Genomic DNA, 27,148 nt, shown 5'->3' on the forward strand with positions numbered 1-27,148 from the left:
AGATCAAAGAGATAAGGAATAATTATTCATTATTCCTCAGTTAGACCAAATCTGTTAATTCATGGAACTGCACACTATTTATGGACATCACGGGGCAGGTCTAATATCCCTAGAATTGTCTATTTCTGCTTTTTTTGAAATATAGAGCTACAGCATATATGAATAAAACATTAGCATAATCTATAAAGCAAAATTTAACCATTTTACACAGAAGCACAAAACAGTTGATGCTGGAAAGTACCTCTGGAGATCACCTAGTTCCAGCTCCCTGTTGAACGCAGGGTCAGTGAGAGCAGGCTGCCCGGGGCTGTGTCCTGTCGGGTTTTGGACACCTCCAAGGACAGAGACTCCACAATCTCTCCGGTCAATCTATAATTCTGCAATACTTGTAAATATATGGAAACATTTATGATTAAGATATGCCTTATTTTAAACTGGCAGTTGAACATTAGTAGTGAGCTGCATTTTGCACTGCTTGATTGAGCAGCTATAAAACATTTCACAAGACTAAACAGGGAGCAATACCAACACAGTCCTTGCTGTTAGGTAAGCATTTTTTTTTTCTGACAGCTGTTCCACATAGGATGTTTATAAATCTAAATAGTCAGCAATTAGAGCGCTTAGTTGTTTACCATAAGCAATAAAACCTTATCAGCAGAAGACTACCAATTCAAACCATGTGTGTGGTCAGTCAAAACAAGTTTCAGTAGACTAGCTCCTCATATTGGGACACAGGTTTACTCAGGCTCTTGAGAAATTGTGTATGGTGGTGTAAGCTCAAGTCTGGCCCTAGGTTTGAATCTGAGCTCATCTTTTTTCCACATTATTAATATTTTCTACACAAAAATTTTCTTCCCCAAAATTTCACAGATCTTCCAGGATCAACAAAGCATGCTGAATGCTCCCCAGGGGCTCCAGGTAATTATTCGAGCACTTTCATCCCTGGGCTGATAGAAACTACTTCTTAATAGTCCCTGGGTCCCCACTGTTAAAAGCAAAGTTCAAGTTTCACCAGTACTTAGCTACCATTTCACAAGCTGTCAAATGACTAGTCAGAATGTCAGGAAAAGGAAATCAGTTCTGTTGAGTCGTCAGGTTTTATTACCAGTTAACAGATAACTGGCCTACCAATGCCTAAACAAAAATAATAAATGTTAACACTTTACTAGTTGCTAAAAAGAGCCTGGAAATCTTGAACAGCATTAAGCCATATGTTAAATATGCCATTATAATCCAATACAGCAAAGTAACAGCCTCTCCTTGCCATGAGGGTTTTGGTGAAAGGTGGGCTTTTCCTTACTGCTGCAATGTAAGCACTGAACTCTCCCTCCAGGAGCAAGCTCTTAGTTTAAGCACTGATGGCAGCAACTATTACAAATACAGGAGACTTTGAGATATTTATTTGGTACATATAAAGAACACTGTGCCTATATTGTGTCAGAGGAAAGGTACGCTTAGATTTTGATAATGTCTCCAATTGTGGCCAGTTACATGCATTTGGAAGAATATCTGAACACAATAGGCTTTTTTCTCTCAATACAGTAGGACTGTAGCATGTTTTTTGTGTTTTTTTTAAGGGAAAGGATAGTATTTAGCTAGCTAAATGTGGATATCTCCATGGCAGTTACAAATGTATGAGATTCCCTCTCTGGAATAATCATTTTGTAATCAGTGGAAAATTATAAACTTCTGATTCCAGGTTCTAAATGTCACCATAAAGTAGATGCCAAAAAGACTGAACAGATAATGTGTGTAAGCACACTCAGTGGAGCAGGGAGGAGGTCTTGATATATAAAGCTGATATGCTGACTGTGGGAGCTGATATTGCTAAAAATAAGTCATTGCTCACCATAAATGCAGGATGTAGCCATCCCAATAAAATTAAGAAAGGAAAAAAAAAAAAAAAAGATGCTAGAAGGAATTATGGATTCAATTATCAGGGCAATTGCTAGTTCTTCCTCTGTCAGCAGAGTTGTCATGGAGCAATGTAAGTTTTCTCATCTTCCTATTTGTTTTTGTTTACTAAACTGGTGATGTGAAGCATACAAAGTTTTGGAAATGTGAATAACATGTCCTGACTACCTAAAAACAGCTACAGAATGTGATTGGGTTTTAGGCAAAAAAGTTTTTTATCACAGTGTCCTTGACTTCTCAATACTTTTTTCCTCTTTTTGTTGATTAGACTCACATTTTTCCTAAAGGTTTTCTTTGTAAAATACTGTTTTTTCAGCAAAAGGTATTTAGCAGTTACTCTAAGAAAAGAAATCAGCTTCCTGCCTAAAAGCTTTTTTCTTAGACCCCAGGGCTATCAGTCAGATCAATTAAGTCATGTTTAAATTGCTTTGATTTTAAATATTCATGAATCCACAAGGCAGCCAATAAAAAGAAAATACCCCTGTACTGACAACTTAAATGGATCTCTGTGTGAGTCAAGGCTGCTGAGATTCAATTTCCTTTCGGTTTGCTGCTTTGCTCACGTGTGCTTGGCCTTACTGACCAAGACAGCGACTGCAATGCTATTGCACGCAGTGAAAATCTCACCAGTAGAAATCAGACTTAATTTCCAGATCCCAGCATTGCAGCGGTACTCAGCAAGGCTCTTCCTGCTGGTCTTTTAAATTAAAGCATGTAATTGACAATGGCCTTACTGCTCCCCTGGTAAATTTTCTTCTGAAGGCAGTGCAAGCAGAATGTGATAAATCTGCGACAGTAGCTGGATGCATTTTGTCAACAAGGCTCTTTTTTTTTACAAAAGGGTGTTAACCACTTTCTCACATACCTAAAACTTTCCACCTTTGTTCTTGTTCATTGCCAATACATAGAAGTGATGGCTTGGCTTGGCTTACTCAAGTGGTTTGTACTGTTGTACTCAACATCCTATGCCACGATAGCATTATGAGGGCACACAAATAACAAAAATAACTTCAGTTCCTTCCTTTCTAGAAGCCTTCTAAAGACAGAGTGCATGCTGGTGTATTTGTATGGCAGAAAATAGGGGGAGATGCTTTTATTCATAATTACTGTTGCTTTATTCCAGAGGAACTGAGCTTAAAATCAGATCTGCTCTAACAAGCAAAAGCAAGACCATGCTTTTGAATGATGGCTGGTAAATGAAAGGGGGTAAATTTTAGGAAAAGGCAAATCTATTTTGGCAGTAAGCAGCTGGCTTTACAGCCTTCTGAGCATCACTTTTTAGACATTCTGCACAGTCTGTAGTTCTGTAAACAGCTGCAAACAAAATGATAAATTCTTACTGACCAGAGTTATGAGCAAATCTGATATTTCAAATCCTAATTCACTGAATCCTATCGAAAAATTTGTACAATAAAGTTATTGTCTTTATTTCTCATATTCTTTCATTGTCAAATAATTTCATCTGCTTTATTCCACAAGCAATTCTCATTATATTTTATTTAGCAACATGTTTTCCTATGAGTTTATCTGCACATTTCACTTCATTATTTTTCCCATTTGTTATATGCAACAGCACAGGATTTTGAAATAAAAATATGACCCAGGTGAAGACTTGGTTTTATCTGTGTAAGTGGTAGCAAGCTAAGTGTTTGTGGTTTTTGCTGTGTGGATGATGTGTTTTTCAGATGTTTCGTAATACATAGCTTTTAGCGGACTATTAAGAATTCAGTATCTTGTCCCATTAAGCAATTTTTTTTCCCCTAGAGCCGGAGGCTTAGATTTTGACATTTCCACATTAGTGAGAAGTTAATCTCTTTGGAATCATCCTTATGACTAACTACTTCAAAATATGAATGCAGTTCTCAGAACCTAAGATAAATCCCAGATATGAATCTACAGTTTCCTTTCTTTAAGCATTTTACTGTAACCAAAAAATTTCTTGCCTTGTCAGGATACACCTCATATTATGTATAGAGGTATTGACTCTGCAAATACTGAGCATAAAACTTCCTTATAGCAATACCTTGCTGCATACAGTCTCCTGGCTCAGTCCTGGGACACTTGGAAGACAGAACTGATTAGATCAGTATTCAGGACTTTTCAGCCTGGTTATCACAGCTCTGTTCCTATCTTCCACAACAAATTATGTTCAGCTGTTTTGTCACTTTTTCATAAGAAAGATAAGGAAGAAAAATTTCAACCTGAATATTTCCAGGCTTATGTTTTAAATGTGGAGGTACATTTTTTGTTTAAAATCACGTCACTCAGCTGCCTTCATCTGGTTGTATTTTCTGAAGTGACGAAGTAGAGAAAATGTATTTGAATTACCAAATCACATTCACAAATTCAGTCCCTTTTTGAGTCTCAGCTTCTGAACAGCAATGTGCTACTGTAGGGAACAGTTATCTTCCAAGACCATGGCTGGCCAGGAAACGTCTGATACAGAATATGTTTTGGTTTCTTGCCATGTTGGTGGGTGTGCATGTTTTTGATATTGCAAAAGTTTTTCAATATCATGCAATCCAGACGGTGGAGAGTGCATGTATAGTTTTAATCCAAAAGGAATTAATCTCCTGTCTTGTTTCAACAGGTAAGATGTAGCTGAAGGGGCAGTAGAATCTGTGTGAAGTGAAAGTGCTTTGCTAATGTGTCGTGCCATGTAAACAACATTCATTGAATGTCACATCAAATCTTCTCATCAAAGCAGTCTATCTGATGCCTTTGTCAACATCTGAGCTTGAGCTGATGCTGTTTTGCCTTCCTAGGAATGCAGGTGCTGGAATGGAATGGCATCCCCTTGACTGGGAAAACTTATGAAGAAGTCCAGAGCATTATTATTCAACAGAGTGGGGAAGCAGAAATATGTGTAAGACTGTGAGTTTTTCCCCATCTTTCTGTTTCCATTTTTTTTGGCTTTTCATGGCTTTTTTTTTTTTTTTTAAATTTACAGTTGTTAAGGTGGAACCTTTGTTAGCACGAAACACCGATGTAATAATTAGTGAGAGTTCACTGTGTGGGAGGTCTGTTTGTTCTTTGTTTTCTTTTAAAGTCATAAGGAAAGATATGAATCAGCTGTTAGTAATTATACTTCTATAAGAAATGATACCTATTGTCAGGCCACAAACTTCTCTCATTGACACGCATACAATTCACTGAATTTACTAGGGTTAGAAAAAGATGGTAATTTAGCACTAATTTTTACTGAAATCTGCATCCTTTAGATGAAAGTCATTTAAGCATCATAAGAAATATATAGACTTGCATTCAATCCATTAAAAATTTCACCTTAAAGGAACCTTTTCTTCTCAGCTCTTTAACAGCATTGCAAATCTATATCAGTTATGAAGGGGCCATGCTTGGGAGCTGCTTTCTGTCATGAACCACTATTCATTTATCTACTTAATACAATAATGAGGGTATGAGGGAAGAGTTTCTTTTGTCTCAGGCTTCTCATTGCTTTCTTTAGGGACCTGAACATGCTCTCGGACTCTGAGAATCCCCAGCACCTGGAGCTGCACGAGCCTGTCAAGGCAGGTGAGCGACAAGTTGTTGCTTCGATATTGTAAGACAGGATAGCAGCTGTAAATTGGATGGGATATAAGATGGGATATTAGCATTATAAGCTCAGGTGTTACATCCCAAATCTTGCCATGGGCAGAAAGTGGACCATAAGCCAAGACAAGGGGATCGAGTAGCAGCCTCAGTAAGTTTGCAGATGGCACCAAGTTGGGCAGCCGGGGGGCAGGGGGCTCTGCAGGGGCTCTGGGCAGCCGGGCCGAGGGGCCGAGGCCAGTGGTGTGAGGGGCAGCGGGGCTCAGTGCTGGGCCCTGCCCGTGGGGCACAGCAGCCCCTGGCAGCCTGGAGAGGGGGGGCTCAGGGGCACCTGGTGGCTCCCTACAGCTGCCTGAAAGGTTGTGGTAAGGTGGGGGTTGGTCTCTTTTCCCAAGTAACAAGCAATAGGACAAGAGGAAACAGCTTCAAGGTGCACCAGGGGAGGCTTATTTCTTCACTGGAAGAGTTGTCAAGCATTGGGGCAGGCTGCCCAGGGATGTGGTTGGGTTACTGTTCCTGGAGGTGTTTAAAAGACATGTAGATACGACGCTTAGGGATTTAGTGGTTTAGTCGGTGGGCTTGGCAGTGCTATGTTAATGGCTGGTCTTGATGATTTTAAAGGTCTTTTCCAGCTTAAGGGATTCCATGGTTCTATGCTTGTTAGCCCAGTTCAATCCATAGTTACAGAGTCTACACTAATTAATACAAAGGAAATATCAGTAACAACACTGCAGCTAACATTTGGGAGCCAGGGAAAACCTCACACTAGCTACCCCTTCAACTCTACACGCCACAGAAAACTGTGCCACAGATGTCCCGCTTTGGCAGATGCCCTGGGCCCTGCAGGCTGTACTTTCACTCTGAGGCATTGTGGCAAATTGACTGTGTCCTGAGGAATTTGCTGGGAGTGATGGTTTTGGTGAGAGTGTTTTACTCCTCCTTGCTGGGAGGTGGATGATGTTGATGATTCCTTCCTCTTCAGGATCTGCTTGGGGCTTTTTCTGTGTTTTCTAGCACAGATGGCTCTTTCCTCAGTGGTCAGTAGCTCTGCATTGCATATGACTTAACTGGATATTGTACGCTTTACATGTGATGCATTCTTGTTCTTTGTTCATTCTGTCACTCCTAAAATTTATTTTGCCGAGCTCCTGAGTTTGCATCAGTGTCAGTAACTGACCAGCAAGTAGCTGGTATCCTTGGGACCTCAGCTATTGTCCTGTGCCCAAACCTTGCAGCACTGCTGTCACCCCAAGTTTGTGCTCCTATAAGCTGCAAATTAATCTGAAGTCAAAAATACTTCAGTCTGCATGGTGCAATTACTGTTGTGCCTTTATATATTTCTAAATTGCTAAGAATAGGCCTCATACCATATAATTATACAAGGTGAAATGTAACTCAGACAAATTAAGGTCATAGCCATCCAGTCATTAGACAATTGCTGTTGCAGCCAGACAAGCTAAAACAAAGCTCCTAGCAAACTGGAGCAAGTCCAAATAACACACAAGTCCTAAGGCCTATGTTAGCTTAACACAGGACTTCGCCTGTTATTAGTGATGAAAAGACAGTATTTACTAAGATACAGGGGTGCAATAGGAAGTACTTTGTGTGAAGTTTTGTTACATGACTTCTAACATGGCAGTGTTTTAGGGGGGATTCTCTTCTGTTCGGTCAATAGCATGACCGCAGGCTCCAGTTGTGGTATTAGTTGTAACTAACCTAAGTCTGAACCACAATCCACAATCTTACCAGTAATACCGCCCTTCAGCAAGTTCAGTGCAGATTACGAATGTTTCACTTAGCATCTCATGGGTCCATTCTGAGTTCTGTGGTTTTGTGGCTGCTCTTTTATCAATAAGAACACAAGTTACCTGGATTAAATCCTCCATTTTCTGACCATGTAACTGTTCCCATCTATTAATATACTTACTACTAAGCTACCTTTTGTTGAAAATGGATGGTATTGGTATTAATGGAAAGCAAACACTGAGTCTGACAGAGCTTTGAGTCAGAGCTACACACAGGTTTTTTTCTTAGTGAGCAGATCAAAAACACCAAAGGCATTCATAGACACAGAAATTGGGTTTTGAAAGGATAGAAGCTAGAATAAACAGTGTTTTTTATTAACGGAGAAAACTCAAAATGGGAAAGAACAGGAATAAAAGTAAATTGCCACATTATTGCAGGCATGCTTCCTCCTAGTTTAGGAATCTTCTAGTGGTTTCAGAGCTGGAATTCAGCAGAGTCTCTTCTGGCTACCAAGCCAAGTCTTTCTTGCCATCACCTCAGGTTTTGCAGACTGTGCTTTGGAAAGAAACAATCTCCATTCCCTCTAGACATTAAAAACAGATACAGCCTAGCAGGCAGGGTAAGGCTAACGTATTGCTTTAAACCTCTCATACTTCTGAGAACCTGGGAAGCAAGACGAGCCTAGTATCCTTTTAACTCTACACACTTAAAGCACAGATGGAACTTACTTGACCTCATTTCTCTATTAAATGGAGATTGCCATCTACAAAAGTTAATTTTTCCTTAGTCATTCCTGGGCAGTAGAGAGGGCAATCAGACTCCTACTGCAGATGCCTTACATAGGTGTGTGTAATAAGGAAAGATGAGTCAGGGCTTTTACTCTTCATTTGTTTCCATTTTATTCTGCCTTGGTTAATTTGTGGCATTGAAGTTCTGATCTTCTTTTCTCTTTATTTTTGTATAAGTTATTTCAGGAGCAGAATTCAGTTTTATGGAATGGCTAACTGATTTTTTAAAAAAAAAAAAAAGTTGAGATTAAAGATTGTTACAAGAAAGTTCAGATACTTGGTGAAACTGGACTTCGAAACAGTGGAAGTTAGCACAGACAGTCTTGAAAACTGTAATTTGCTCCAGTATGATTCAGAATGATCAGCAAGGCTTATTTTTCTTCTGCTAGAGAATAATCTTGTCAAAAAGCTTGTGAGGTGAGTAACACTAGTTGACAGTGTTGAGTAGAAAGATTGGAATTGGGATGTTGATGTTGTGGGGGAGACATCTATCTTTTGTAGTTTGGCTTTTGCATCTTCGAAGTCTACAAGCAGATGACATGAAAATTTATAAAGATCATTATCCTGTACCTGTACTGTGGCAAGATGGATTTGAATGTGCTAGTGATTATCAATACTATGCTTTCTTACTTTAATCCAGTAGATAAAGCGAAGTCACCAGGGGTTGATCCCAAGCAGCTGGCTGCAGAGCTCCAAAAGGTTTCTCTACAGCAGTCGCCTCTGGTTGCTTCTTCAGGAGTGGAAAAAGGATCTCATGTTCACTCTGGGACCACTTCTGCCACTTCCAGTGCTGTTCCTAGCCCTGGTCAGCCTGGTTCTCCTTCAGTGAGCAAAAAGCGGCACAGCAGCAAGGTAAGAAACTTCTCAGTTATGTGGCAATAACATTTTGATGACAAGAAGAAACTGTGTATTTATCTTCTTTAGTGTAGCAAGAAATCACAGCACATATTGATGAATTAATTTCCGCGACAGTGATGAGTATTACTGTTAAGATACAGAGTTTGGACACAAGGAAAGGGCACTACATGATTTGTCCAAGGTCATAGAAGATTAGGCCCTCTCTGCAAACAGGTTTCTCAAACTTAATATTATTGGTTTTAAAGAAAATAATTGCCCTTTTCATTCTTTTTGCTGTTGCTTTTTAAGTGCATCCTACATGATGGTGAGGTACTAGTTCCACAGGAGAAGTTGATATTCCAAAGATTGTAATTTCCCTCTCTGCACTAAGCTACTGTTTCAAGTGTTAGAAGCTATGCATAATCATAGCAATATTAAGCGTTTCTCTGAAAAACAGGGAAAGAATGCAAAATAAATTTACCATCAAAATGTGTTTTGTCACTAGCTAGTTCCAGTGAACTTGTTAAGCATGAGTTGTCATTTTCTTTGACACGTCCTGTCCATTTCTCAGCTGAACTTCTTTCTCTCTGTGCACCCACCTGCACACCTGGAAAGGGCAAAGTGGGAATTTAGTAGCATTTTTTCACAGTTGAAACTGAAAACTAGATCATAATGTCATCTGTCACATTTTTGCATTTTGTGTCAAAAAAGTTAACACCTGAAGTGAAAATCAATTCTGCGAAGACTGCATTTGCTTAAGTAATTTGCAAGATAGCTAAAGCTGATGGCTATCCTGAATACCCAGCTTCTCACTGTCTTACTATTGGAAGCAAAGCTTCACATTGCAAACAGGGTTCTTTCTAGGTATTTATTTATCTGTATCTTTATTCCTTCTTGGGACTGTCAGGTTCCTACTGCATTATTGCTATGTTTATATTTTTGTGCTGTTGAAGCCGTGACTGTGACTTGAACTGCAAATGCATTAGGCACTGTACAAATCAAAATCAGCAAACGGTGCCTGCTCATTTCAGATAGCTCTGCAATATGCTTACATAGCTTTCATGTGAGAGGAAACACAAAAATCTTTCATCCAGCAATTTAGCAAAAACTATAAATGTATTTATTGATCTGTTTGTTTTATATAGTAATTCTGTCTTGCCACAATTCCCATGGACTTTTTATGAACTAATTAAGGTCTGTGGTGCACAAGTTAAATCTGTATGTTGAGCTTCACTGCATGTAACATCAGGGACCTGGCAGAAATGCTTAATCATCAGATGAATAGTTGGTTTCCTTACACCTTACTCTGAGTATTGTATACATCTACATATGAACTAGTTTGCCATGTGCTTTATGTTTGCCAGTGAGAATAAACCACTTCTGAAGTACAGTTCATGAGACTGGATGAAACCTGCCACTAAAGTGTATGCACTACATGGAAGGGAGAGGGCAGGGCTCTTAGCACAGATGTCACCATCTACACTGAAACCCCGTTCATCTGGTTGAATGCATCACACCCCTAAATTCACTGCACAGTGTATAGAAACCCATAAATCTTTGATGTGCAGTGTATCCTGGAGGGGTGCCCCTCCCTGGCCACATGAGAAGACTGGGTTCCTAGCTTTGGCACTGTAGCAGGTCACCTAAAATTATATATGTAAATTTAATTTCCTGCTTCACAGAGGATTTAGTAATCTTTTGTGAAAATTCAGCTGGAGGCTTATAAAGATGAAACAAAAAAAAAAATTAAAATTAATGCCTTTATGTAGGGGATGCAAAAGTCAAAACCAATCAGGTAAATATTTAAAACATTCTTTGCTTCTTTCAGAAAATCAAATTGAGAGGCATTTCTTTCATAACAGCCGTAGCTCTTGTTGACTTGTATAGTTTCTGTTCATTGACTGCAGGCCAAGTTTATAATGGTGTTGATCTCTGTTAAAGACAACGCTACTGCTCATCCTTTCTGGAATGGCTCTTTGCCTTGGGCTGACGGCGTTTCTAAGCTGGCTGCAGCCTTGCCGAAGTATCATGGCAGAGTAAATATCCAAAGTGCCTAGATCTTGTTTTTGCAACTGTTCTTATTTTTAGCAAGTACAATCTTTTTTTCTTTTTTTAAAGTTTTTTTGTATAGAATGTACACGCCAGAAGTGTTGTAGGAGATCCTGCAGTGCCAATGCTTTGTCCCATTACTACAGAGAGTGGTAGTGCATAGCATCAGAGCCTGACATTAACAAATTTCACATCATGATCATGACAGCTTTCTCTGGCAGGTATGATGGCATTACAAAGCACTGGCTTTTACACAGTGTGTGTGAGTGCATGCAGGGAGTATCAAAAGAAATTAGAATGAAGTGAGATTAGCCATCATAGGAGAGATGTAACCTTTGGGAGACTTGAGTTCACTATACCCTGTGCAGACCTGTTTCTTTTGTAATGTAAATGTATGATCATTCTATGGTGCAGGTTACATCCAGGATATAAATGCTCTATAGAAGCATTTAATTGTATCTTTGTATCTTGAAGAATGGATTGTTTTTCTAAATCCTCAGTTCCTTTAGCTCCTAGAGAAGTCGGCAGTGAAATAATTTCCCTTCTTTTCAAATTAATCCTCACTGATTCCCTGATAAAGAAAGATACTTATTTGCATCTCTGCCTTTCAATCCAGATCCAGCTTCAAAGCTGGCCCAGCTTTGAGCTGTGGGTTGGACCAGATGACCTTGAGAGGTCTCGTTCAGCTTAAATTATTCATGTTTCTTTGAAATATTTGGGTAGTTCTTCACGGTCAGTTTTAAATCAGCTGACATCAGAGAGAAAACAAACTATTTAATATACTGACTCATAGTGTTGTAAATGAATACAGAGAATTAACAGTGGTATAGAAATGTAACGATACACATTTATTTTTGCAGACAAGTAGATGAAAGCAAAGTAACTGCATGGCTAAAGGCAAATTCACTTTAACCACCTTTGGAAGTCCCATTCAGCATGCCCATTGCCTTTTCTCTGAACTCCTACAGTATTGATACTAATACATTCTGTATTACATGATATTTAAAGTGAATGAGCTCATTATTTTTACTGTTCAAACTTCTGAAAAATTAGAGCATTTATCTATCTGGCAGTGAATTGGTAGTCACAGCACAACCAACTCCATGTTATTTTGTAGCATTGTCTGTGCTAGTACAGACTGAGGTCGGAACTATTAAAATGTAATAAAATCCATTTGTAGAGGTAAAGTATAATAAATATAAGCCATTTAAGCCCTACTTTGAAAGTTTGCATGATGCTTAGATAGGTCTGTGTCTTTGGCAGAAAGAGTGCAATTCTGTCTTTAAGTATTCTTTCAAGGACCAAACAAGTTCTAGGAGTAGTTTTCTACCAATCTAAAATATCATTTAAGATTCAGAACATTTTATAAGTTGGTGACCTACTTTAGCTGTTAGAGGGATGACACTTCCTTAAAAGCTTTGTAAGGTAGCAAGAAAAGCTGATTTAAAATTTTCCATGAGAAATATTTTGAGGCACATGCACTTCCAGAAAAATCAACTTTTCTTTTTTCCCCATGAAAATGCTTGTGTTCATAAAGGAACACATCTAGAAGGCAAGTTGAAGCACACAAAACAAAAAAAGGTGACAGATGACAGTGAATACAACTATTTAACAGGCAGGTCTGGGCTGTTTATCTCCTGTATTTATGTTGTGCTAGTGTTTAGCTGGGATTTTTCTGGTTAGTTCTGGTCTGCAGATCTGAGTAATTGAGGGGATGTTCTTCATTGCAAACCTGAATAAGGCAGTGCATCACCTTAACTTCATGCTCTGGTCCAGGAGACATGGGCTCTGCATTGGCCTACGTCAAAACAATTCATGGCCAACATCCTGAGAAAATCGCTAAGGGATTTTTTGGAGGGTATAGCAGCACATGAGAGGCAGATGGGGTTTACTCTTCTCAGAAAGTGAAGGAAATCCTAACTGCAAAGACTAGTATGTCAGACTGCTGGTCACATCTGGCAAAATAGGAAAAGTTGACTTCCAGATCAGTCTTCAGAGAACAGTAAGTTTGTCCTTGTTTGCATCCTTTTTTTTTTTTTTTCCTGCATCAACCAAGGAAGCAGGTGTGGAGAGAATGCAAAAACATTTAAATACTGCTACTGAACCAGAGAGAGCTTTCTTGCTTGACTGATGGCTTGCAGATTGGAGGTAGGTCCAGGGTGGCTCAAGGGCACCACCATTTAGCAAAACAGCGTATTTCTGAGCCCAGGATTTGAAGCAAGTGATACTACTTTCCAACTACTAACAAAAAGGAGGGAAGAAAAGGGGAAAAATAAAGACTCCAAGTATTTTATGGCTTTTGTCAGCAACCTAGAGAAGCTCAGTGAAAAAGAACAGAGAGGAGCAAGCACAATTAGACAGCATTGTAAAGGGGAGGACAGAAAATTTAAATGTCATGTCACCCAAAGTGTGTGGAAGAATGGGAAGTGCTGTAGCTGAACTGATGATCAGAAAACACAGAATAAAGCAAAAAATATTTTACAAGATGGCTTGCAATTGTGAGATCCACTTATACACATCCATCAGTTTTAGTACCATTCTTTCCACTCTTTCTACCTGCTTTCACCTAAACTTGATTTAAACTAGTGTAACTTTTGCCTTTCAATAGAAATACAGCCGTCTTGTACTTGACATGGTATTTGGTTTCTCTTTGCAGCATTCACTTCCGTTAGACAGGGTTAATGCTATATGTCTTTTTCTCCCCATGCCTCCCTGTGTGACCAACCTGCTCTGACTGTAAAAACTTTGGTGTTTAAGTTGTCTGACTCTATACTTGCACAAAGGGTGATCAAAAAGGCTGGGCTGGACTTTAGGTGATGCTGAAATATCTTAACTATTCGTTTTGAGCATACAAATTGGAGATAAACGGTTTTTAAAATATGTGGTGATACAGCAGTATAAATGATACCTCTAAGACAAGTTAACTGAAAATCTGTTATTTCCAATATGCATATGTGTATATTTGGAAGTGTGTGCCTATTTATTTATTTATGTATTTTAATGTGGCAGCCCACAGAAACTACGAAGTCTGCTTCCCATCCAATCACTGGAGAAATTCAGGTAAATATGTAGTTTCTACTGTGCACATTCTTGTTGCTGCTGGATGTATTTTTCCGATGAATAAGTTTGCAGAAAACAGTCTCCATTAACTGATTTCTTATTCAATTCCAGCCCTTTGAAATGTCACTAATGTAAGTCAGTGCTTGATTTTTGCCTCTGTATTGTTGGCTTGTGAGATACAAACAGATAGAATGGAAAATGCTACTGTTCCTGAAGGGGCTAAAAGCGTAGTGAAGTTCATTCTAATCTTTAATCTTTGGCAACTTATTGCGGTTTACTACAGAAATTTCCAGACTGTTTACATTTAAGCAAAGACTGCTGTGGGTTTCTCATGGTGCAGTGTGTTTATTTCCATGTAATGCCAAGTTTGTAGTTGTCTCTTACATAAACTGACATTATTCTAGCTTTTTAAATTGGTGGAACTGAGAGCAGCAGAATAAAGGAAGCCCAACTTCCTATAGATTTCAGTCATTTTTTCCTCAATTAATCCCTCTCCCCTATACTAGTACTAACAGTCTTTTCATGGTATTCTAATATCCTTCCTGGGCTTAAGCTCTAGGTAGCCAGAATTTCTGCAATTCCTACTCAGTAAGCTGGCTATTGCTCAGAATAACATAAAGTTCAAATTTCATTTGCTTTTTCCAGCATTTGAATAGATCAATATGGATATTTCCTTTTTTTGTTTTGTTGACTAAGGCTGGCAGACTTTAAAAGCAAAATTTGTTTCAAGATCAAACATAATAATCTAGCATCTCATTCAAGTCAGGAGTGAGAGACAGAAACTTCCTAAAATGTGTTTGTTTCCAGCTAAAGTAAAGCTCTAAAACTCATTTTATTCAAAGGATGTAGTAGAGGTATTGAATCATTTAGGAAGTAAAAATAACTAATAATCTTACTGTGTTTTAATACATTCTCTAGCTTCAAATCAACTATGACAAACACCTTGGCAACCTTATCATCCACATCCTTCAGGCAAGAAACCTTGCTCCCAGAGACAACAATGGCTATTCAGACCCCTTTGTTAAAGTTTACCTTCTTCCAGGGAGAGGGTAAGTGTAGGAGAAATTGTACCCTGAATTTTCTTTCAATTTGGGTTTGTTACTTGACACTAATAAACAGAACTGAGTTACTGCTATAGAAGGTCCAGGTGAAACACCAGGAAAAAGGGTGGACTTTTAATAGAGAGCCAGACCCTATTCCCAGGAGAATTTGCTAATGACCTCAGGGACTTCATGATCATTCCTGAAGATTTAAATATTTTTTTTCATGTTTCCTTTTAAAATTTCTAATCCATGCAAAAATACGTATTAAAAGAACAGCAGACTCTACTTAAACATACTAAATATATGTAATACGTTCTGTAATATAGGAAGCTACATGTTAAGTTTAACATGGAATGAATTGTTGCTTCAGCTCAAGGTGTTCAGAATTTGGGACAGATTTGCAAATATGCAGAATTTTAGTATCTGAGATAAATTTAGCATTGTAGTATAATACCAAAGATGAGAAATACTAATCAGATAACATTCATTCCATGTGATTTTTTATGACTTTTTTTTTTTTTTTTTAAGAGCTAATATGTGTTTTAGAAATTCTGGTGATTTTGTACCTAATGACTATACAAATCACTAATCACTTTTTCACAAACCGTTGCTTCTTTAGATTCTGTAATTACAAATAGCTCATTAGTGTTTCCTTTAGAACGTATGTTTCCATATCAGCAATATTAAAACTCTTCTTTGGTGCTCTAAAGTTGCAGAATGTCATACATATGCATAAGTATACATGGTTATAATAATCCTACTGACTTCTGTGGCACAATAGATATATCTAAAATTAAGGTGATGGAATAGACCTTAGATTGCAAAGAGAAATTCCTTCAAACTTCTCTGCTTGTGTAATCACATTTATCCTAAAAGACTCTTAGGCTTGGACCGTGGAACTAAAAATCTGTATTTCTGTTCTATTCAAAGTAAGAGGAAAGTGGATGCTTAGGTCTCAGTTCAGCATTTGGCACATGGGCAAGCACCACTAAAAGCACATGAATCGAACAGCTAAAGGCTCTTATAGCTTGCAAATTCCAGATATACAGCATTCAATATTGCTCAGTGGCACTGGGCCCAAAATTGTTACTGAATATAATAGGAACAGCTCCTAAATATTGAGGGGGGGCTTATTGTACCGAAGAGACTTGTAAAATACTTGTCAAATCAATCTCACTGAATGTTTGCAGGTAAATTCACTGATGTAGAAACAAGACTTTGAACTAGAGAGATGTTTGGCCTGCAGAGGTCTAGGCCAGATCCAACTATAGGTTTAAACTTGCTGCTGAGTTATGAAGAGTTAGGATTTTAATTTTGTTTGGGTTCATTATTGTAAAACATGGCACTGTTATGTTTTTGCATGTAACTCGGAGCTTTAGGGAATAAGGAAAATGGAGAGCTTCTCAAAAGTGCCAAACTTGCTTCTGAAAGCAGAAACTTGAATTGCTACTGAATATATTTTACCTGTAGTTCAGTCTATGCTAGACTTCTTATTCTTTGTAATGCTTCTATTGCCTTTGATTCTTATACTACAAACTACCCATTATTCACGTTTTCTTTCATCTCTGCTTTCGTTTTCTCTCACTCCGCTTCCTCTATGTTCCTAACTCTGTAAATGCTGGGTATGCAGACAAGTCATGGTTGTCCAAAATGCAAGGTAGAGTGTACTATCTTCCAATTTTATTCTTTCCTTTTTGTATGCATGCATGATACAATCAGTCTGCGTGCTAAGCTAAAGATTTCTCCTGAGTTTCAATGGAATGCAATTGCAGCATGGTTTTGCTATTCATTCTCTAATTAATCCCATTTCCAGGTCAGAAGGAACTGGAAACAAGTAATTAATGCTCATCAATGCAGTAATATTTTAGGGCCAAACACTGATGACAAAATTTCTTTTGATGTTTGGAGGAATTTAGTTCAGAAATACCTAAAACTTCATTCTCACTCACTGAAAGTTGAAAAATACTTAACTGTGAACTTGTATCAAGATTCTGAATGGTGTTACTGCTACAAAGAACAGGCATTCTTTGGAAATGAAATGTAGTATTTTTCTCTATATACCTTGCACAGTATATAGATGTTAAAGCTAGGTATAATTCTAGGTAGTTGCCCAGCCAGCTTTAGAGCTCTTTGACCACATAAATAGTTATTTGTGGTAAACAAAGTTGAATTTTTAGTTATTAAAATGACTAGTGCTTTGTTTGTCCTGGAGTTGGAAACATAGGGCAAAACCTTCGTGCTCAAGATATGCCAGTATCAGCCCAGGCTAAGTACATAAGCATAGTAATTCACCCCAAATTCCAAATTTGTTTAAAAGTAGAAACCTGATCAAACAAGTCAACAAATTAATTTCAATAAACAGATCTTCTCTATTATCAGTCTGTTTCTTTATGTAATGAATGTGCTTACACATTTTATATGCAGCTATTTTGTTACGCTTTTTTCATTATACTTGCAGTTGTATTATGCATTAATAAACTATCATTAAGGAAGCGTAGAGAAATGCTAAAGAAAAGAGTAATACAGTTTGTATCTTTTCACACAGCATACTATGAATTTCAAGTGCAAATTATTTCACACTAGATATAGACTGGTTTAATGAATGCATTTTATTAAATTATCCCCATCTGTTAATCACAATTGTTGGGGGAAAGGTGCATCTGTGGTATGAACTTAATATATGTGCCAGATCCTTCCCTTCAGAGGTCTAGGGACCTTCAGTTGTCATCCAACTTAGCCTGGGTCTGCACCGCCTCAGAAGTGGCCAAGGTCTCTTGCTTCCCTCTGCAACAGATCCAGACTATAGGTTACAGGAATGTGGGCTAATGCCACCCTTGCCAGTATAGATCCAGACACTCTATGGACTTCACTGAAAATACTCCAGAGTTACCATGTTAACAACACATTTACCTTCTGTCATTGCCAGCCCTGAAATTCAGCACTGCATGACTCATGTCTCACATATTTCTGAAAAGAATCAGAAACTTTGAATAGGTGATGAAGTTGTAATAGTGGGAAAGGAAATCCATGCAAGGAAAGGGAATGTCATAGTGTCATTTTCTTGGCTGAGTGCTCAAATAGTCCTTTCCCACTTTCTTCAAAAAGAAAGATGGTTCATTAAAACCATTAGATCATATGGCATTTAGACAGGCCCAAACTATATAATACTATCCTGGCTTAGTTAAGTTAAGAAATAAGTGGGTTACTCTGCGTGTAGGAGGAGTTTGGACAAGTTAATAGCTGATCAGAATAGACATGCATTTGATGAGTACTGTGAGCCCAGAGATACCGCTAACCTAGCCGTGGCTTGCCGGTGTCCCATGTCTCCATATGGGTCAGTTAAATCTCATTAATACTTTGAGTGATGGGGATGCTTTTATCAGATCAGAGAGTGGGAGAAGAGGTGCTTAAAAAATTCAAGTGCATTACTGAACAGGTTTTGCCATCAAAATCTAGTTTCCAAAAGGATTCCAATTTTGTATTTCAGATTTCCTCCCAAGATATGCAAAGAAATAACTTTGTGTGACTTTCTTTTTCATATGCTCTTGGTCCCTCTAGGTTTTAATTCATTCTTTTCTTACTGAAAGTAAGTAAAAAGAAATCTTCCCCTCCCTGCCTCACCCCACCACCCACCACCCCCCCCCAAAAAAATATAATTATATATATACACCAATGTATGGTGTGGCTGATAGAATTGATTGAACTGTGGAGAGTTGCTGCTTTCTTCTCATAAGCAGAGGTGGGCAGATACTTTGTTTCACGGGTCCCAATGCCCTTCACATTTTTCAATAAACTGGAAGACATTGGATACCATGTTTTGCAAGAAAATAAATGGAACTACATAGAATGAGTAAAACAAAAACTAAGAGCAAAAATAACTGCAAGTCTCTTTCAGAGAGGTATCAGTCTAGTAGGCAGCTTGGATATGGCTACCCCCTTTTGGAAAAAAAAGGCAGTAGACACTCCAGAATAATTACAGGAGCACTGCATGGTAGAATTGAGTTTCTAGAGTGAAAATCTTGGTGCTAAAGACACAACATTGACATACACGTCAGTAAAATATGCATCCTTTACATAACCTCAATTCAGACCTGCTCCAGTCTTGTACCATGCATGGTACACCATTAATGACTAGCTGATTAAATGAGTCCCTGGAGTGCATCTTCTAAGTTAATCTCATGAGAAAAGAATTTAGTTCATTCGCTCTGAGAGCATACCACAGTGTGAACCAAACCACAGTTCAATTGAAAGTCAGAAGTGAGAATCAGGGGAACAGCACGCTACCAAAAATTAATGTAGAGGAACCATAAAAGATTTTAATAGGGCAGATACAGGTCATCTGTGCCATTTGGCCTTAGTGCTGGGGAACAGTCCTGGGCACATTTAATTTAGTAATAGATACAGCACGTAAGTCCTTTAAGTTATGAGAGATTTGAACAGAAGAGAAAGGGCAGTTCACTTGCAGACAGGCAAAAAAAAGAAAAAAAAAAAGAGTTCTTTGCCTTATATCTTGTTGGGTTTTCAAAGTATTAAAACTTCTCGTGTTCTCCCACCCAGCTCTTTTGAGATGTCCATTCAAATCTATACTAAATTAAAATTGGAATGGAAGCAAATCTGACATCAAAGCTCACAGAGCTAGTTGAATCCATATTCTGTTAAAGGTTAGTAAATTGCTTTCTCCATACTCAGGAAATGCAGAGTACAATCGAAAGCACTACCATTTCTTTTTAAAAATAGATTATGCAGCCAAACTTTTTATTCTTGGCTATTGATAAAAACAATCATGAGCTTGATGCACTTTTATGTTTGTTTCCAGTACAGTTAGAAGTATAGGCAGAGAACAGGATCAATAAGAAATTAGTGTTTCTATCATTAACAGGATATTAGTTACCCCATGGCATTCATTAAATGTTCTTGTGAGATGGCCTTCTGTAATTAGAGGCTGCAACATATAAATATAAAGGATTTGTGCTACGTTCAAGTGCTAATAGGAGAATGGTCTTGGAAATGTAGTCAGTGCATTATCACTTCAATTTATAACCAGACCCCAACACCGACAATGAGAGAACAAAGCATATATGCATGTGCTGACTCATGCTTTATGTTGGAATGATTATAGGCAGAGCTTAACCTGCTGAAGAGTCGGAAGAAGATGTTGTAAAAGACCGCATCAGGAAAGCATGCTAAAGAAAAAAAAAAACCAAAGGCTGTCATTGTCCTCTTGTAACCTCTGAGTTGTTGCAGAAATGGGAAATGCAGTGCTTTCTCTTTTTCTGTTTTTTGTTTTGTGGGTGGGTTTTTTTTGTGTTATAATTGAAACAAACAAAAGATTGCTAATGTAATGTTTCCTTCCTTTGTTTAAATTCAGTGCTGAGTACAAGCGGAGAACTAAGTACGTACAGAAAAGCTTGAATCCTGAGTGGAATCAGACAGTCATTTATAAAAATATCTCCGTGGAGCAGGTGCGTGACTGGTAGTACTGTTCAGTGCAATTTGCTGCTTCATTATTTGTGTGGTCTGCAGTGCTTGCTGTGAAGGGAGCAGTGCTACTGGCTGTTCTGTGAACCCCTGTAAAATCTTGCCATGTTTAGGGGAAATTTGGAACTATTTCCTTGCTGCTGATAGAGCTTACTATATCAATACTCTTTTCTTGTCCCTTCTACTCATAAAAATGGTGATTTGTGGGGATTAAATCTGTAACCATGTCATAAGTACAGATGTGACAATTTCAAAAATGCTAATGAAATAGAGGGAGGGAATAAATTAAGACACGTTTCTGAAGCAAATGGAGAAATCACTGTCACTCTTCATTCCAAAAGCCATGCAAGGTCAAACAAAACACAGGTCTTATTAAAAAATATTTATAGAATGGAGAGATACATTTTTTGGTTTAGTAATTTACAGCAATGGGCTTGAAATATGAATCACCTGAAAAAAATTTAGAAGTTATTTAATTTCCTTGTTACAGAAAAATTTAACTCACAGCTGGGAAAGAATTATGTGCAAACATTCTCTGTTTCTTGGTGGCTTCCTAACTCTAACTGACCTGCAGGGTTCACTGAAGCAGTATGAAGCAATTGAGTACCCTTTTTCTGCATCTCCTCTTTAAAAGGGACTTTTTACCATTTCAAAAAGACATAATGAGAAAAATGATGATCAGTCTATCTGTTTAAATTATGAAGTATATTTTATAGAATAATGGATCTGTATGCAGTCCTAAATCTTTTTGCCTTTCTTAGTGTTTTGTTCTTGATACTTTCAACTTCATTTTTCAATGCCATTTAATCTTTCAGTGCTTCTTAAAACAGCCCAGAATAACCAGACTCTTTAGTGAATAGATTTCCCAGTGCTTCTAATAAACTTCTCCAACACAGCACCAAGACCTCAATATTATCTTCCTAACTTAAAATTTCGTCATTCATTCTTCTTGTTCATTGAGAGGAACACAGATTAAGTTGTTAATTTTTCCTTGGAGGAAAACCTTTCCCACAAAGAGACTGGCATGGTGGCTCATGCAGTCAACACATCGGAACTTAACAGGCAGTAGCTCACATTTTCTTCAGAGGTGCCCTGTTATATGTTGTGGTTACTATTTCCTGGGGTTTGCATGCTGTTTCATGTGGGCTTGCATCAATGGTAGCTCATTGACAGTGAAAGCATCAGAAAAAGAAGAACTGACATGTTTGTCTAGCTGAAATATAAACCCTAGGTCTTCTGAGTTTTGTGAAAATGTTTAGTAAGTCTTAGCACTATTTCCAAACTTAGCTTTCCATTTCAGACAGGCTCTTCAGTTTACTTAATTTGCTTTCGGGTTCTGCTGTGACTTTTTACAGAGCTGTAATTAAGAGTGCTTGAGTATTGGATATACGGTGGCTGTTTGGTGATTCTAAATTAGATAACGATCTTAGTCTAGGATTTCTTGGACAGAGATTTTTATGACAGAAAATATCCTAGTATCTTTGATGTTGGTTTCTTAACTGTTATTTGATGAAATTTGCTTTTGGGTCACAGGCTGAATTCTTTGAACTTTTGCTTTCTATTTGCAAATCTCCTCCTTTTCCCTTCCTCTGAGACTGTTATGCAGTGCTAATGATTGTAAGTGTATAAGCTTCATCTGAGCACCACATATGTTGTATATTTTGTCTTCTTATCACATAGAAGTGTGTGCAGGGAATAGTATTTCCTTCCACAGCTTTTCATGGCTTGTATTTAGTGCTACGATACCAGTGTGGGTGATTCTTCTCCTATAAAATTCAATGCCCTGACTTTGAAAATATGTAATAAAGCACATTTCTAAATCACCAAATCCATGCTGATGATAAGTACCTACAGTTTGAATAACTATCACCATGCAATAGTATATTGTTTGCACTCATAACCCTCATGAATGGATATTTCAAAACAATTAGGAATATAAAGAGAAATGCAAGATAATTGTGACAGACTGAGAATGAATGTTCTGATCATCAAACAAGCAAAACTGCATCATACACTAAGTTATACAGAGTTAGCAGTCATACCCTAACATAAGTTCATGAATCTTTACAAATATTATTTATTCAAAGAAACATTTCTTTCGCTTCATCAAAGCATGGGTTGCTTGCTGACAGCAAATAAGTATTATTAAATATTTCCTAACATAGTCCTTTTAACGTCACTGTCTAGACTTCAGATGGTTGTAAAATTTTTCATGTTCCTTTTCTCTCTCATAGCTAGCTGAAATTAAAGTGAAAATAATTATGGGAAATAGATCACTCTTTGAAATGAAACAGACTTTTTCAAGGTCGGAATGATTAGATTTATCATGTGAAAAATTCTACTTTGACAGTTGGAGAGAAAATAAATTAAACTGAATATTTAGTAATTTCAGCTTTTTGTTAAGTAATAAACTGGAGATAATTACAATTTGAGAGGAAGGCTGAGTACACACACACTACAGATACTGTATAATAATTACTAACTCAAGTCAAATACCTACTCAAAGCATGAAAGAAAGCATTAGAATGATTTAAAGAGAAGATGGTAAAAGATATAAGTTCTGTTACTGGTCAGGCTGTTGGTATAATGTATGGCCACAATATAAGGTGTGGCTTTGCCTCAGTTTCTTACTTGTCAGAAAGCAAATAAGAGTATTTCCTTAAATCATTGATATAGTTTGGTAAAGCAAATAGCTTTAGCTAGAGGTCATGTCCTTAAATTGAAGGAAATGTATTTAGAGACAGTAATTATTTTCAAAATTCTTGAGTGATGTAGGAACCTATGTCTTATTTCCAAAAGTAAGAAGAGCTTTCTTATGAATCAGTAAGGTGTTGGTACTTACATCTTAGTATCTTGGACAAGAGAAAGTAAGCTTCTAAGTGTCCTAGCAAAAAGTCTTTTTCTCCTCCCACATACTGAAGTACAGCACTATAGAGTACAATAAAATGTTAAATATGAATGTCAACACAAATAAGTATATTGCATGATCTAATACAACACCTTAATTTCTTCTCATCAAATACCCTGACTGAGACTGCAATCTTATATTTTTTTCCTTGTACAAATACCTTGTACAAATGTATGAGATTTTCAAGGAATAAGTGTTAAATATTTCAAGTAACGCATATTTGGTAACACAGACCTGAATTATCCGTAACAACACCCAGTGATCGCCAGACATTTAAAACAAGAAGCAGGCACTTCTGTATGTGTGGTGTTTACGTCTTTGTAAGAGAAAATATTATTCATGTTGGCTGTTTCTGCATATTCCTTCATTTTCTTTAAATGACAGTTGTCCACAGCAGCCTAAAGCTAACTGGAGTTCACATGCAGTAATATGCTTTTAAGTGGGTTTTTATTTTTTGTTTTTCTTTTTTTAATTATTATTTTTAATTTTTCTACAATGCAAAGTCTGAAATTAATTGCAGCTTAGTAACACTTTTTTCATAATGTGCTTGTATGAGGTTCACAACATGTAAGGTGCTCTCCTTCTTTTAGGAATGCTTTCTCATTTTCCTGCCGATACATGGCCTCCTTGCAGAAAGCCATGGTCAGATGGATAGTGGGTTTCTGCAACCTGTTTCAGTATTGCTGTAGGTTAAATTCCTGACGGGGATCTGAACTTCTGCCTTCATGACCTAAAACTGGATGATGTAAGGCAGAACCCTACTTTGCTGTGATGGTATAGTGGCTGCTTTTAAAATCACAAGCCACTGAGTGTTCTTTGCCTTCAATAGTGGTACATAAATATATCTTCAGAAAAGCAAATTTTCTTCCTCTTTGAAACCTATTTCATGCACACTACCTAATAAAGCTCTTTTGATGTTTTTTCATTGTCATAATATTTTATTAAAGGTTTATTAAACTAAGAGGCTTAAAATAGATATCTCAAAGAAATATAGGGTACTGCAAGTTTTCAGCATACTTTTGGTATCATGTAATGCGAAGAGGCTAGCAAAGTAGGGTTGCAGCTTCTTGAAAATATTCCATTTTCCCCTTTGCACCAAAAATCCTTCAAATCTTAGGCCACAGTCAGCACTTGAAACAAGAAGATAACATGTCCTCCCAAAAGTATTTATGCTATTCCTCTTTTCTTAAAAGGTAAAAATACATATACTTAGTGTAGCATCTAGCAGGAAATTACATTACCCAGGAAACTAGAAGTAGCATGTACCAGAGGCAGCTCAACTCGTTTTTTCAGGTTCTTTTTTCACGCAGTTGTGATACTGTCTTGAAACAGCAAAGAAAAGGAATTTTATTCAGTCAGGGGAATGAACTTTACAAATGTTCTGTAAGGGATGTTCAAAACAGAAGCTTTTTGTTAACTTCTTCCTTAATTTCTGCAGGATTTTTAAAAGAAAATGTTTAAGAAGTATCTTGCTTAATTATGTGGGAATCAAACAAAGATTAAAGAATTGCTCTCAAATATTTTTAGTTTAATCTTAGCTTTCAAGTCATGTTGCTTTCTTAAAGAGTACATTGTGGATGCTAAAAATAGTACAATTCCCTGTTATGTGGATTTTCCAGGAGATGCTGATTTAAACTTGTTTTTCAAACTACTGGGTTTGCGTAGTTGCTTATTTTTCTAAAGTTACCTGGGAGCAGAAGATATTCCGAGCACATAATAACTGTAAATTGCCTTTAAATTATAATTTTATCTCTTTGTTAAGAACTGTCTGAATCTGTGTTGCATTAAGCCAAGGGGCAGTGGGGGTAAATAACAAACAGTGCTTTTCTTGGAAAAAAATATATATATATAAGTACAGTAAATGGTGTAGCTTAGAATTTTGAACAATTTTGACTTGATCCTTGGTTGTCCCTTTTTCCCAAGCAGCCAATTATTAGTCAAAGCAGTGAGTGACATGTTGCTTTTGTTAGGTTGATGACCTCAATTACCACATCAGATTTCTGGTTCTAACCTCTTTTATTCAAGTATGTGAAAAGAGTCCTGTTTTTCTTAGTAATGCTTAGAAGTGTCCAACAAATCACTTTACAACTTCTCAGCCTGACTTTGTAGACATCCCATAGCCCTAGGATTTTGTCCTGTCAAGCCACATGAATTTGTTACTGCCTCTCCAGCCACCTGATAGCCTTTTGCTCCAGCATACACCACCAGTAATGAGTTCTCTCTCTGTCCCCTGGAATAACACTCAGGTCAATCTTTCCAATAAGGTCAACTACTTTGGTCAACATCTTGTCTGTCTTGCACTATCTTGTCATAAAAAGACGTGCTTGTTTCTTACTGTGGCCTGTAAGAAGAATGCCTTCTTACACAGATTGAGCTATCATGCTTAACAAGGTCTGTTGATAATGAGTTTTGATGGCTGTCATTAAATCTCTAACAGTGCAACTTGTCCTGCGTGCCTGGATCACTTGCAAAGTCCCATTGACTGCACTGAATTCTGGGGGTATTAAAGCCTGGTCTTCAGCAATGAGATTGTGTAAACAGAGTATTTTAAATAATATATTTGAAATTCACACTCAAAGGTACTTGAGGCAAATGCCTGCGTTTAGGCAATTCAGACCTGATGATGAGAAAAGCTACAGAAATACAAAAATTGGGCTTTAAAAATCAGTTTGGCTGTTGTAATGGACGCACATTCTGTCAAAAACAACTTGTGGAATTTCCTAAAATAGGGCCAAGCAGAAGTCCATTTGTCTTGATAACAAGTAATAGTCCCAAATTATTTTTCTGAGACCAAGGTTGATGGGAGGACAAAAGCTGCCTAGCTGTCACTGTGAAAAAGGGTGAAAGGAGCAGATAATGAATAGAAGCCACCAAAAAGACTTGATCTGAAGTTTATGATGGCAATGGGGTTGATTATCCTTTGACTTAAATTACAGCTGAAAAAGAAAACACTGGAAGTGACTGTCTGGGATTATGATCGATTCTCCTCGAATGACTTCCTCGGTGAAGTGAGTATCTTATTTCCTCCTCTCTAACCCTGACTAGTTAGAAAGCTGATGAACTGCATACTGGTGTTTGGAAACTGTTCTTTTGCAAGGTACAGTACATGTGTTAAGTAAAACCTTTTTTACATCACTTTTTTATGCTGATTTCTTAACAAATGACCATGATTTCATTCATTCACACATGAAAGATACTTTCCCTTTATCTTGATAAACTGTGGACAAATTCACGCAGGACTCAACAGAATGTTACTTCACTGAAAATTAAGAGGGTTTTTTGAGCCTGAGATGGTAACATCTTTCACAGTGACTGAATGGAGAATTCTTATTATGCCTGATAAGGTGTCTGCCTCGAATTTAACATAACATGGGAAGGCTGAGGAGGTTATCAGTCTTTTAAAATGATTAAAGGATTAAAATCTGCCATCAAGCCATAAATTCGCACATGCACAAGTATCTGCAAGTCTAAGTAATTTGTTCTTGCTGATCAAGGTCTAATTTTTAATACTACAAAACAGTAATATCATTACCAAAGTATGACTGGAGGCAAAACTTTGTAATTAATTATAAATGAGACGAGTGATCATGGGAAGAAGTATGCTCTCTCTTTTAAAAGTGAATCTACAAATATACGCATGTATAATATGTAATTACCAGCAATAGCTACAATGTCAAAAAAGTAATTAAAAATGTTACTGCACAAGAGGATTATAATGAGAAACAGAAGCTCAGGAAAATCAAACGCTCATATACAGAGTAACTCTGAGTATC

The 27,148-nt window shown here is 37.4% G+C and overlaps 1 protein-coding gene across 4 annotated transcripts in view; it reads left to right on the forward strand.

Moving 5' to 3' along the window:
• Positions 1-27,148, forward strand: part of PCLO (piccolo presynaptic cytomatrix protein) — a 402,552-nt gene that overhangs the window by 305,628 nt on the left and 69,776 nt on the right. For 3 of the 4 annotated variants that reach the window (XM_027790555.2, XM_055809070.1, XM_055809071.1), the window contains exons 11-18: positions 4,680-4,788; positions 5,381-5,448; positions 8,641-8,852; positions 13,896-13,946; positions 14,865-14,995; positions 16,620-16,646; positions 20,358-20,451; positions 26,312-26,383. In XM_027790555.2, the coding sequence (XP_027646356.2) occupies positions 4,680-4,788; positions 5,381-5,448; positions 8,641-8,852; positions 13,896-13,946; positions 14,865-14,995; positions 16,620-16,646; positions 20,358-20,451; positions 26,312-26,383 (764 nt within the window). Of the gene's footprint in view, positions 1-4,679; positions 4,789-5,380; positions 5,449-8,640; positions 8,853-13,895; positions 13,947-14,864; positions 14,996-16,619; positions 16,647-20,357; positions 20,452-26,311; positions 26,384-27,148 lie in introns of those variants that run through there. The other variant, XM_027790559.2, reaches the window with a different exon arrangement.

The sequence above is a fragment of the Falco peregrinus genome, chromosome 6, assembly GCF_023634155.1.
Source record: "Falco peregrinus isolate bFalPer1 chromosome 6, bFalPer1.pri, whole genome shotgun sequence".
NCBI lineage: Eukaryota > Metazoa > Chordata > Aves > Falconiformes > Falconidae > Falco > Falco peregrinus.